A 13,248-nucleotide genomic window follows, 5' to 3' on the forward strand; every position below is an offset into this window, starting at 1 on the left:
GGCACAAGAAATACCCCCTAACCCCACCTAAAAAACAAACACCCAAGCCCACTAGCCTATACATACCCACCCTTGCATAGCACTGAAACACAATGTTATACATCCGTTTCATAATGATAATACACCACCTGTTCATCCATCCAAGGCTTGGGTCATCAGTCCAGCTGTCAGAAAAGGTGACGCAAACTCTGTCCAGTCTCCACTGATCAACACGAGTGCTCTGGTGTTCAGGTCTCTGGGTGACATGCAGGTCATACCTTCAATGACAACAGTGGTGGCCCCGCCCAACTGGTCAGCCAAGTCCTGTCAGTATCCTGATAGTGGTCAGCCACATCCTGTCAGCCAATCCAGCCAGTGGTCAGCCACACCCAGTCAGTCCACACCCAGTCAGTGGTCAGCCACACCCTGTCAGTGGTCAGCCACACCCAGTCAGTGGTCAGCCACACCCAGTCAGTGGTCAGCCACACCCAGTCAGTCCACACCCAGTCAGTGGTCAGCCACACCCTGTCAGTGGTCAGCCACACCCAGTCAGTGGTCAGCCACACCCTGTCAGTGGTCAACCAGTGGTCAGCCACACCTTGTCAGTGGTCAATCAGTGGTCAGCCATACCCTGTCAGTGGTCAGTCAGTGGTCAGCCATACCCTGTCAGTGGTCAGCCATACCCCACCAGTGGCATACCCTGCCAGTGGTCAGCCACACCCTGCTTGGTCAGCCACACCCTGCTTGGTCAGCCATACCCTGCCAGTGGTCAGCCACACCCTGCTTGGTCAGCCATACCCTGCCAGTGGTCAGCCACACCCTGCTTGGTCAGCCATACCCTGCCAGTGGTCAGCCACACCCTGCTTGGTCAGCCACACCCTGTCAGTGGTCAGCCACACCCTGTCAGTGGTCAGCCATACCCTGTCAGTGGTCAGCCATACCCTGCCAGTGGTCAGCCACACCCTGCTTGGTCAGCCATACCCTGCCAGTGGTCAGCCACACCCTGCTTGGTCAGCCACACCCTGTCAGTGGTCAGCCATACCCTGTCAGTGGTCAGTCAGTGGTCAGCCACACCCTGTCAGTGGTCAGCCATACCCTGCCAGTGGTCAGCCACACCCTGTCAGTGGTCAGCCACACGCTACCAGTGGTCAGCCATACCCTGCCAGTGGTCAGCCACACCCTGTCAGTGGTCAGCCATACCCTGCCAGTGGTCAGCCACACCCTGTCAGTGGTCAGCCATACCCTGCCAGTGGTCAGCCACACCCTGCCAGTGGTCAGCCACACCCTGTCAGTGGTCAGCCACACCCTGTCAGTGGTCAGCCACACGCTACCAGTGGTCAAACAGTGGTCAGCCACACCCTGCTTGGTCAGCCATACCCTGCCAGTGGTCAGCCACACCCTGCTTGGTCAGCCACACCCTGCTTGGTCAGCCACACCCTGTCAGTGGTCAGCCACACGCTACCAGTGGTCAAACAGTGGTCAGCCACACCCTGTCAGTGGTCAACCAGTGGTCAGCCACACCCTGTCAGTGGTCAGACACACCCTGTCAGTGGTCAACCAGTGGTCAGCCACACCCTGTCAGTGGTCAGCCACACCCTGTCAGTGGTCAACCAGTGGTCAGCCACACCCTGTCAGTGGTCAACCAGTGGTCAGCCACACCCTGTCAGTGCTCAGCCGTCTGCAGTAGTATTTTGCATTGTGAGGTAACCCTGAACAGGCCATACCTTCTGGAATATGTTGGTGGTCCATGACCACATCTTTTTCTTTATTTTTTTCTTCTTTTCCAACAACACCATGGACAACAATCTGTGCTTTTTTCAACACACATGTTCAAACAAATGCTTTCTTTACTGCTCTGCTCTGCTTTTTTTTTCTTGCTTTTTTCCTCCAAGGTCTTTTTTTTCTTTTCTTTTCAGTTTTCTTTCTTTTTTATCCAACACTTTTTTTTCTTGTTTCTTTTTTGTCTGGTTATTCTTCCTTAGGTTTTTTTCTTTTTTTCTTTCTTTTTTTTCCTGTTTTCCAATTTGATTTTTTTTTCATCCCCAAAGTATCTTCATTTTTTTCAACCTTTTTTTCTTTCTTTTTTTTTCCTTCTTGGGTTTTTTTTTTTTTTTTTTTGGTGGTTGTTTTGTTTTGTTTTGTTTTTTTCTCCGTCAGATCAGAGCAGTAACAAGGTATTGTTTTCACATCAACATTTCCAGAGAAAAAGAACAAGAACAAGGTTTGTTTAATTCTACACCCTCTCTTTCTTTCTTTTTCCATGTACATGCAAACAACTGTACAACATACATGTAACCAGTAGAACATGTAATAATATTCACACAGCATATATATTTGTTGATGTGCATCCACAAACCTCAATGACTCAAGCTAGTATGATGAATTACACAAAACTGCAAACATCAATCACTGTCACTGCAGATTTTTCCTTTTCTCCACCAGGTTCTGGTGACTCCCTCCTTCCCACCCCCACAAAAACCCCATACCAACAGCGACAGAACCAACTTCAAACCTCCCACTTTTTTCTGAACATTGAACAAGCTGTTGATCAGTCATGCACTTATTCACTTTGTGGACGTACCAAAAGCTTCATGCAGTAGTTCCATCTGCACCTGCATTTATTCACTTGGAGGACCAGAAGTTTAACTGTTGATCAGACTAGCTGTTATTCACTTGATGGACCTATCTTAAGCTTTATCAATTGCTCCATCTGCATCGTTATTCACTTGATGGACCTATCTTAAGCTTTATCAATTGCTCCATCTGCATCGTTATTCACTTGATGGACCTATCTTAAGCTTTATCAACTGCTCCATCTGCATCTTGCACTTCTTACATACTTCATGGACCTATCTAAATCTTTAGCAGGATTTAGCTATTGATCAGACTTGGAATAATTCACTTGATGAACATATCTAAAGCTTTAAACAGAAGTTTAGGTCTTAATCAGACTTTCAGTCAATCACTTCATGGATGAATACAAAACTTTATGCATTAGTTCCATTTACACCTGTGAACTGCAATTAGCACAGTTGACAAGTAAAGTTTCAGAATTCACTATGTCTCACTTTTCACGTTCATCAACTTTGCGATCATGTGAAGATCAGTCTTTGTGCAAAACTTTCAATGTTCCACAAATATTCCCTTACATCTCAGCTTCTCAGATTCAAAATGAATATAATGATGCATCATCTACCTGTGAGATTAAGCAATGACCTGTTTGTGCAGAGGCTTGCCTTCGAGACAATACATGCAGCCACATTCTGGCCATACACCTCTCCCCAATACCTTTGACTGTGGAGCATTCACAGAGTCACCACCCTACACCATTGCCTTGGGTCAACTTGGTACTGTTCACACTGCACAACCAACTTGTATGTGTATGTACAGAAACACACACATTGTCTGGGTCTAGCAACTTCTGACCTTCTCTCCAAAGATTAAATGGCCCCAAGCCAACATGGCAACATGTATGTCCAATGTTCAGAGTTCAGGCAATACACCAGGTCCCATGTGTAAACTGTGCCTTCTTACAATGGACATGTATGTTCAATGTTCAGAGTTCAGGCAATACACCACAGGTACCATGTGTAAACTGCGCCTTCTTACAATGGACATGTATGTATGTTCAATGTTCAGAGTTCAGGCAATACACCAGGTCCCATGTGTAAACTGTGCCTTCTGACAATGGACATGTATGTATGTTCAATGTTCAGAGTTCAGGCAATACACCACAGGTCCCATGTGCAAACTGCGCCTTCTTACAACGGACATGTATGTTCAATGTTCAGAGTTCAGGCAATACACCACAGGTACCATGTGCAAACTGCGCCTTCTTACAATGGACATGTATGTATGTTCAATGTTCAGAGTTCAGGCAATACACCAGGTCCCATGTGTAAACTGTGCCTTCTTACAATGGACATGTATGTTCAATGTTCAGAGTTCAGGCAATACACCAGGTCCCATGTCTAAACTGCGCCTTCTTACAATGGACATGTATGTTCAATGTTCAGAGTTCAGGCAATACACCACAGGTACCATGTCTAAACTGCGCCTTCTTACAATGGACAGGAGGAGTTTGTATTATACTCCATGTTTGGTGTTTACATATACTTACCATGTCAAACTGGTGTTGTCCGTGAACAAGCGGATGGTCTTGCCAGTGGCCTCCCCCATGAAGTGCAGGAGAGTCCTGCGAACTGCCTCCAGTTCCAGAACATTCATGTGGCATAGGCGCTCCTCCGGGGACCAAGTCCCTTCTGCATCAGTTTGACATGGTACAGTATATGACACCAAAAGGAGGAGTTTGTATCAATGTTCAGAGTTCAGGCAATACACCAGGTCCCATGTGTAAACTGTGCCTTCTTACAATGGACATGTATGTTCAATGTTCAGAGTTCAGGCAATACACCACAGGTACCATGTGTAAACTGCGCCTTCTTACAATGGACATGTATGTTCAATGTTCACAGGTCCCATGTGCTAACTATGTCTTCTTATGTTCAATCTTCAAAGTAATACTGCTATACACTGTTCACATATGGATTCACATCAACCCCAAAATTCAGCACATCCTAACGCTTTCAAACCAGTCTTTCAGGAAAGAGACATGAAAATTATTTTGAGGCAGCTTTATCCACACACACTGGTAGTGCCTGACAGTTGGCCATCACAGCACTTCATGGAATCTGTGGCTTGGAACACTGTATCCTGTTTAAACGCTTCATCCTCTGTGCACCTCTCTCTCCCACACATCAAACAATGCCTACATAGAGTGTTTCCCACTCCAAAGCATTTATCCATCACATCTGCTTAAAACCACACAACAAAAACACTTTTTCTATAACTTTTTTCCGGGGAACAAATACAGACCCCAATTGGTTTCAACAATCTTCCATCACACAATCAGACAGGAAATGTTTAATCCATGTTCATGACAAATGAGTAAAGACCTACACAAGCATCAGTTCATAATGCACAAATAAATCAGCAAAATAATCTGTACAAGTCACTCACACACACCACTCTTCATGCTTACAACAGCTCACACAATCTGTACCACACCACATCATCCACAGGCCCCGGCAGGGACAACATGTTTCATCATCACTCACATCTGTTCCATCATCATTAACATCTGACCCACAGAAAGACCCAGCTCACACATAAAACACCACATCAGTGGCATGTTCTATGGGACAGGCTGCAGACTAAACCTTGTGAAATATGTTTTGTTAACACCACACCATGGCATGTTCTATGGGACAGGCTGCAGACTAAACCTTGTGAAATATTATGTTTTGTTAACATCACACCATGGCATGTTCTATGGGACAGGCTGCAGACTAAACCTTGTGAAATATTATGTTTTGTTAACATCACACCATGGCATGTTCTATGGGACAGGCTGCAGACTAAACCTTGTGAAATATGTTTTGTTCACACCACACCAGTGGCATGTTCTATGGGACAGGCTGCACACTAACTATGTTTTGTTCACACCACACCAGTGGCATGTTCTATGGGACAGGCTGCAGACTAAACCTTGTGAAATATTATGTTTTGTTCACACCACACCAGTGGCATGTTCTATGGGACAGGCTGCAGACTAAACCTTGTGAAATACTATGTTTTGTTCACACCACACCATGGCATGTTCTATGGGACAGGCTGCAGACTAAACCTTGTGAAATACTATGTTTTGTTAACATCACACCATGGCATGTTCTATGGGACAGGCTGCAGACTAAACCTTGTGAAATACTATGTTTTGTTCACACCACACCATGGCATGTTCTATGGGACAGGCTGCAGACTAAACCTTGTCAAACAGTGTTATGACCTATCACCTGACACCCAGTGAATGTGAACAGGTAGAAAACCATTCCATCTGCTGGATCAACAGAGGGCAGGCAAAAAGACATGAGAGGCAGGGTTTTCCTGGCTCACCACGTATAATTCCTACTGATTAAAAGGAGAAAGGACAGCCCCCCTCCCCTTTTTTTTGATACCACTCAACTACAACACTCAGATGCTTTTGGAAGCATGTATACCTGCTGATGTTGACAAGGTATACATTAAACCCATACCTTGACTTCACAGAGCATCCAACAGGAGTACGTTCAAACGGCACGCATTAACTATCTGCCCCCTGAAACACTCCATATGGTCTCCACAGTTTGAAGAGCTCAATTCACACTTTATTCCAAGAGATGACACCACACAATATATCCTTTGCCAAAAACCTATCACCATCACACATTGCAACACACACAGGAAAATGTTCACCTGAACACAGAAACCAAACCCAGATAAAGTTTATAATACAAGCCTAAATACAGAAACACTTTACCAACGTCCATTCTCTCTTTCTCACTGTGCCAATGGAGACAAGGCATTTCTTATTGTGTCAATGGAGACATGCTCAATTTTAAAAACAAGTTGGAATCAAAACTGCTTCGGTTAACACTAACACTGGCATCCTGCAACAAAGGCCTTCAAGACAAGCAACAGATGGAGAAGAAAGAAACAGTGTCCAGCACGGCAAATGGAAGCATCCTCTCACACCAAGACGTCAAATTATTAACAATGGTACCAAAAAAAATTATTAAAAAACATTTTCAAAGTTTTCCTCTCCCTTGTTGACTGAGATTAGAAAAGGCATGTGTCTTTTGAAGACCAACCTAAATTAGATTAAAACACACATCCACCATTCATAGAGTTTGAACTACGCACATTAGATGTCCTTGTTTCAAATTTGTAAGTGGTTTTCATGGAAAGGAAGTAGAGGTGCCCCTTTTGCCAGTTGTTCTCCACCCCCCTTGATAAATTCCTTTCCCATCCATCAACAATTGTTACATACACCTGCCATTGAAAAAAAAAAAAGTACTGAAAGTTCTCTTTGACAGTGGACTATTGTGCTCATGCATCTGTGCTGAAACAAAGCTGGAAGGACTGCCGAGTCCCAAAGGCACAACAGACAAAGAGCAAACTATGTCACTGTTGCTGCCAGCACAGAACACTGTCACACACACACACACACGCTGACTGATCGCACACTCTCGGGGATGGATCCACAGACAGCACAGAACACCGTCACACACACACACACACACACGCTGACTGATCGCACACTCTCGGGGATGGATCCACAGACAGCACAGAACACCGTCACACACACACACACACGCTGACTGATCGCACACTCTCGGGGATGGATCCACAGACAGCACAGAACACTGTCACACACACGCTGACTGATCGCACACTCTCGGGGATGGATCCACAGACAGCACAGAACACCGTCACACACACGCTGACTGATCGCACACTCTCGGGGATGGATCCACAGACAGCACAGAACACTGTCACAAACACACACACACACTGACTGATCGCACACTCTCGGGGATGGATCCACAGACAGCACAGCCTCCCACACAGGCCTGTGTGTCCTGTCATCATCACCGGCGCCAGGACCGAGTCTCGTCGTCATTGTCATCCTCCTCTTCATCCGGGGCCAGCAGAATGCGCTCATCCACCTCCTCCCCCACACTCACCACCACCTCGTCTTCCTCATCCTCATCCTCCCCCATCTCTCTTGCTGCCGCCACCTGCTGCTCTCTGGGCACTGTTCCCTCCTCTTCCTCCTCCTCCACCTCCTCCACCCCCACCACCACCGCCGTCTCCGTGTCCCTCTCCTCCACCACCCTGTCCGTGGCTTTGTTGTGGATCGTTACCTGCAGCTGAACCACACAGGTAACACCCATTATCACAGTGACAGCTGAACCACACAGGTAACACCCATTATCACAGTGACAGCTGAACCACACAGGTAACACCCATTATCACAGTGACAGCTGAACCACACAGGTAACACCCATTATCACAGTGACAGCTGAACCACACAGGTAACACCCATTATCGCAGTGACAGCTGAACCACACAGGTAACACCCATTATCACAGTGACAGCTGAACCACACAGGTAACACCCATTATCGCAGTGACAGCTGAACCACACAGGTAACACCCATTATCGCAGTGACAGCTGAACCACACAGGTAACACCCATTATCACAGTGACAGCTGAACCACACAGGTAACACCCATTATCACAGTGACAGCTGAACCACACAGGTAACACCCATTATCACAGTGACAGCTGAACCACACAGGTAACACCCATTACCACAGTGACAGCTGAACCACACAGGTAACACCCATTATCACAGTGACAGCTGAACCACACAGGTAACACCCATTATCACAGTGACAGCTGAACCACACAGGTAACACCCATTATCACAGTGACAGCTGAACCACACAGTTAACACCCATTATCGCAGTGACAGCTGAACCACACAGGTAACACCCATTATCACAGTGACAGCTGAACCACACAGGTAACACCCATTATCACAGTGACAGCTGAACCACACAGGTAACACCCATTATCACAATAACAGCTGAAACACACAGGTAACAACCATTATCGCAGTGACAGCTGAACCACACAGATAACACCCATTATCACAGTGACAGCTGAACCACACAGGTAACACCCATTATCACAGTGACAGCTGAACCACACAGGTAACACCCATTATCACAGTGACAGCTGAACCACACAGGTAACACCCATTATCACAGTGACAGCTGAACCACACAGGTAACACCCATTATCGCAGTGACAGCTGAACCACACAGGTAACACCCATTATCACAATAACAGCTGAAACACACAGGTAACAACCATTATCGCAGTGACAGCTGAACCACACAGATAACACCCATTATCACAATAACAGCTGGACCACACAGGTAACAACCATTATCACAGTGATAGCTGGACCACACAGGTAACAACCATTATTACAGTGACAGCTGGACCACACAGGTAACAACCATTATTACAGTGACAGCTGAAACACACAGGTAACAACCATTATCGCAGTGACAGCTGAACCACACAGATAACACCCATTATCACAATAACAGCTGGACCACACAGGTAACAACCATTATCACAGTGACAGCTGAACCACACAGGTAACACCCATTATCACAATAACAGCTGAAACACACAGGTAACAACCATTATCACAGTGACAGCTGAACCGCACAGATAACACCCATTATCACAATAACAGCTGGACCACACAGGTAACAACCATTATCACAATAACTGAACCACACAGGTAACACCCATTATCGCAGTGACAGCTGAACCACACAGGTAACACCCATTATCACAATAACAGCTGAAACACACAGGTAACAACCATTATCGCAGTGACAGCTGAACCGCACAGATAACACCCATTATCACAATAACAGCTGGACCACACAGGTAACAACCATTATCACAATAACTGAACCACACAGGTAACAACCATTATTACAGTGACAGCTGAACCACACAGGTAACAACCATTATCACAGTGACAGCTGGACCACACAGGTAACAACCATTATCACAGTGACAGCTGAACCACACAGGTAACACCCATTATCACAATAACAGCTGAAGCACACAGCTGTCCAAAAACTGTCCAACCACCAGCCTGCATTTTAAGTGGGGACCAGGGGATTTTTCACCTGCGCTCTGTGGGCCTTTAAATGGCAAACATTTTTCCAATACTTTCCAGAAAACTCTGGACATGGTTATCTCCTTTTTCCAAGACTTTTTCAAACATGTTTCCGTGACTGCGCAAAATTGGGGAAATGTTCAACAAAATAACAAAAACACTATTTAGGAGTGAAGATTAGGACTGGTTTGAAGGAAAGACAAGATTTTTTCTGGCAGAAAGAAAGAGGGAGTTTGTTACTGGCAGCTGGGCCAGATGGAATGAGCTGAGGCCTACAGCACACTGTATGTAGACATGTAACATTGTGTATGTGTCAAACTGTTCTTTGTTCTCTCTCTCCTCCTTTCTTTCTGTCTCTCACACACACACATTCACAATCACTCACTCTTTCTCATACACACGTGTACACACACACACACACCACACCACATAATTTTTAAATGACCAAAGCTTAATTTGCTTATGGGTTAGACTGTTTTCAATTTCAGCACAGGGGACAGCATAATGCATACTCCTCATTGATATAACAGGTTTGTTGAAAAAACAAAATCTAGTTAACTAACCACCATTCTGGAGCAATACCTTGTCATCAGGAAAATCAACATGTTCAGGCTTTTTTTTTTAACGTTCACAATGAACTTGTAAACTTTTGATTGGCAAACACATAAAAACAAATTTTATTAAAAGAGACTTACAAGCTCTTCCTCTGTGTCTTCTGTATCGGCGTCATCCGTTTGCCCCTCAGTGTGAAGCTGGGCTGCAGTGTCCTGGTCCGTGCGCACATGCACCACCCCCATGTGCCAGCGCACTGAGAGAGGTCTCTTCTTGTAGGTGCCCCCCGCACTGTTGGCCTTGGTCACACAACCACACATACACACACACACACAACCACCCACCCACATCCACATCCACACACACACACACACACACCATAACACAGGTCATCACTAACATCAGTCCACATAACACAGGTCATCACCGACATCAGTTAGTCCTGTGTATAACATGCACTTAGATTATTTTCAAAAAACCTACTGCATCATTCTGTAGAAAAATCCCCCAGTAAAGCAAATTTTCAAGCAGACAGAAAAAAGGCACAAATGGTGGCGCTGCCAGACAGAAAAAAGGCACACAAGGTGGCGCTGCCAGACAGAAAAAAGGCACACAAGGTGGCGCTGCCAGACAGAAAAAAGGCACACAAGGTGGCGCTGCACTGTAGCGATGTGCACCCACAGGGACAGCAGCCCAAATTTCACACAGACAAATCTGTTGTGACATAAAGTAATACAAGATAAAGAACAATAGCGAAAGAAGGCCTCACACATATTAACTGACAATGATGCGTCAGTATCAGCAGTAGATACCCTCTTCCACAGGCTTGGAAAGTTGCTATTCATAGGCTTTTCTACTTACATCTAATCTGGATTATTATTCACTTGTTCAATGTATTTTTGGTAACCCACCTGTAAGCATGACACTGATTTTTGGTAACCCACCTGTAAGCATTAAAGTGATTTTTGGTATCCCACCTGTAAGCATGACACTGATTTTTGGTATCCCACCTGTAAGCATGACACTGATTTTTGGTATCCCACCTGTAAGCATGACACTGATTTTCGGTATCCCACCTGTAAGCATTAAAGTGATTTTTGGTATCCCACCTGTAAGCATGACACTGATTTTTGGTATCCCACCTGTAAGCATGACACTGATTTTTGGTATCCCACCTGTAAGCATTAAAGTGATTTTTGGTATCCCACCTGTAAGCGTGACACTGATTTTTGGTATCCCACCTGTAAGCATGACAGTGATTTTTGGTATCCCACCTGTAAGCGTGACACTGATTTTTGGTATCCCACCTGTAAGCATGACAGTAATTTTTGGTATCCCACCTGTAAGCGTGACACTGATTTTTGGTATCCCACCTGTAAGCATTAAAGTGATTTTGGGTCTCCCACCTGTAAGCATGACACTGATTTTTGGTATCCCACCTGTAAGCATGACAGTGATTTTTGGTATCCCACCTGTAAGCATTAAAGTGATTTTGGGTCTCCCACCTGTAAGCATGACACTGATTTTTGGTATCCCACCTGTAAGCATTAAAGTGATTTTTGGTATCCCACCTGTAAGCATGACAGTGATTTTTGGTATCCCACCTGTAAGCATGACACTGATTTTTGGTATCCCACCTGTAAGCATGACACTGATTTTGGGTCTCCCACCTGTAAGCATGACACTGATTTTTGGTATCCCACCTGTAAGCATGACACTGATTTTTGGTATCCCACCTGTAAGCATGACACTGATTTTTGGTATCCCACCTGTAAGCATGACACTGATTTTGGGTCTCCCACCAGGGCTTCCTACAGTTGGTTTGCTTAGAAAGTCCACAGGACTCGCACCCAGGCATTTTTGGGAGTACTCATGTGGTTCTAGTGCGTCCAGTCACAGGTCAAGAAATCATTCTTTCATCCAAATATATCACACACTGCCTTACAATCAATATTCACACACACACACACACACACACATTGAATGAGTTATAGTGATAGACACACGCGCACACACTCACACTCAGAAAGAGACATGTACAAAGAGAGATAGATACACATGCACATACACACAAGAGAGAGAGAGATACACACGCACACACAAAGATACACACACACACACACACACACACACACACCACTCACCATCCCTGTCCCCCATCCCCACCCCCACCCCCTTATAGTTACACACACACACACAGACAAGCACACACACACACACACACACACCATCCCTGTCCCCCGCCCCCACCCCCTTATACACACACACAGACAAGCACACAGTGAGAGGAGTGAACCACTGAAAGTGAAAAGCCATACAAGTATGATGTCTGAACGTTTGTCGTCCCTGTCACCAACACATAAAACTGATTTCCCAGGAGTTGCACGATAACCCGACTGTGAATTTCACACAATTTCTACACTTCATTACATGTGCGTCTTCGTACTGCAGCCACTTGAATTCTTTCTTCCACGAATGCTGACAAGTGCAGCTTTTCTTTTTCATTGATCTGTCCCCTTTTGAAGCTGCCCAACCGACATCAGCTGATTCAGAATCAGCCTTTTTGTCTTGTTTGTATTGTGGACTGTCAAGCCACAATAGTGGCGGCATTTTGATTACGAACTGTATCAAATAATACACGACAGGCCTCATTACAGTATACTGGATATGGGCAACACTTTTCCGAAAAGGGAGAAAAGACAAATGTGATTAACTCTGCAGCCGTCGCCGATTTCGCAAAGACAAGATGCCAACTGAAAACTAGTAAAATGAGAAGATGAAACATTTCTTACCTCAAATGTTAACAATTCACCACTTCCGCCTGCTTTACCTCAAATGTTAACAATTCACCACTTCTGTCTGCTTTACCTCAAATGTTAACAATTCACCACTTCCGCCTGCTTTACCTCAAATGTTAACAATTCACTACTTCTGCCTGCTTTACCTCAAATGTTAACAATTCACCACTTCCGCCTGCTTTACCTCAAATGTTAACAATTCACCACTTCTGCCTGCTTTACCTCAAATGTTAACAATTCACCACTTCCGCCTGCTTTACCTCAAATGTTAACAATTCACTACTTCTGCCTGCTTTACCTCAAATGTTAAAAATTCACCACTTCTGT

The 13,248-nt window shown here is 45.1% G+C and overlaps 1 protein-coding gene and 1 long non-coding RNA gene across 4 annotated transcripts in view; both read right to left on the reverse strand.

Moving 5' to 3' along the window:
* Positions 1-1,716: 1,716 nt before the first annotated feature.
* Positions 1,717-4,457, reverse strand: LOC143299228 (uncharacterized). Its single transcript, XR_013057497.1, has 2 exons — positions 4,344-4,457; positions 1,717-4,036 (listed from the first exon to the last, which is right to left on the reverse strand). It is a non-coding gene; the product is annotated as an uncharacterized LOC143299228 (long non-coding RNA).
* A 2,819-nt stretch (positions 4,458-7,276) lies between these two features.
* The window catches only part of LOC143299227 (RNA-binding protein 26-like), a 73,192-nt gene continuing 67,220 nt past the window's right edge, over positions 7,277-13,248 (reverse strand). For all 3 annotated transcript variants that reach the window (XM_076612429.1, XM_076612430.1, XM_076612428.1), the window contains exons 20-21: positions 10,267-10,422; positions 7,277-7,727 (exon numbers count right to left, since the gene is read on the reverse strand). In XM_076612429.1, the coding sequence (XP_076468544.1) occupies positions 7,446-7,727; positions 10,267-10,422 (438 nt within the window). In that variant the 3' untranslated portion in view covers positions 7,277-7,445. The remainder of the gene's footprint in view (positions 7,728-10,266; positions 10,423-13,248) is intronic.

The sequence above is a fragment of the Babylonia areolata genome, chromosome 24, assembly GCF_041734735.1.
Source record: "Babylonia areolata isolate BAREFJ2019XMU chromosome 24, ASM4173473v1, whole genome shotgun sequence".
NCBI lineage: Eukaryota > Metazoa > Mollusca > Gastropoda > Neogastropoda > Buccinidae > Babylonia > Babylonia areolata.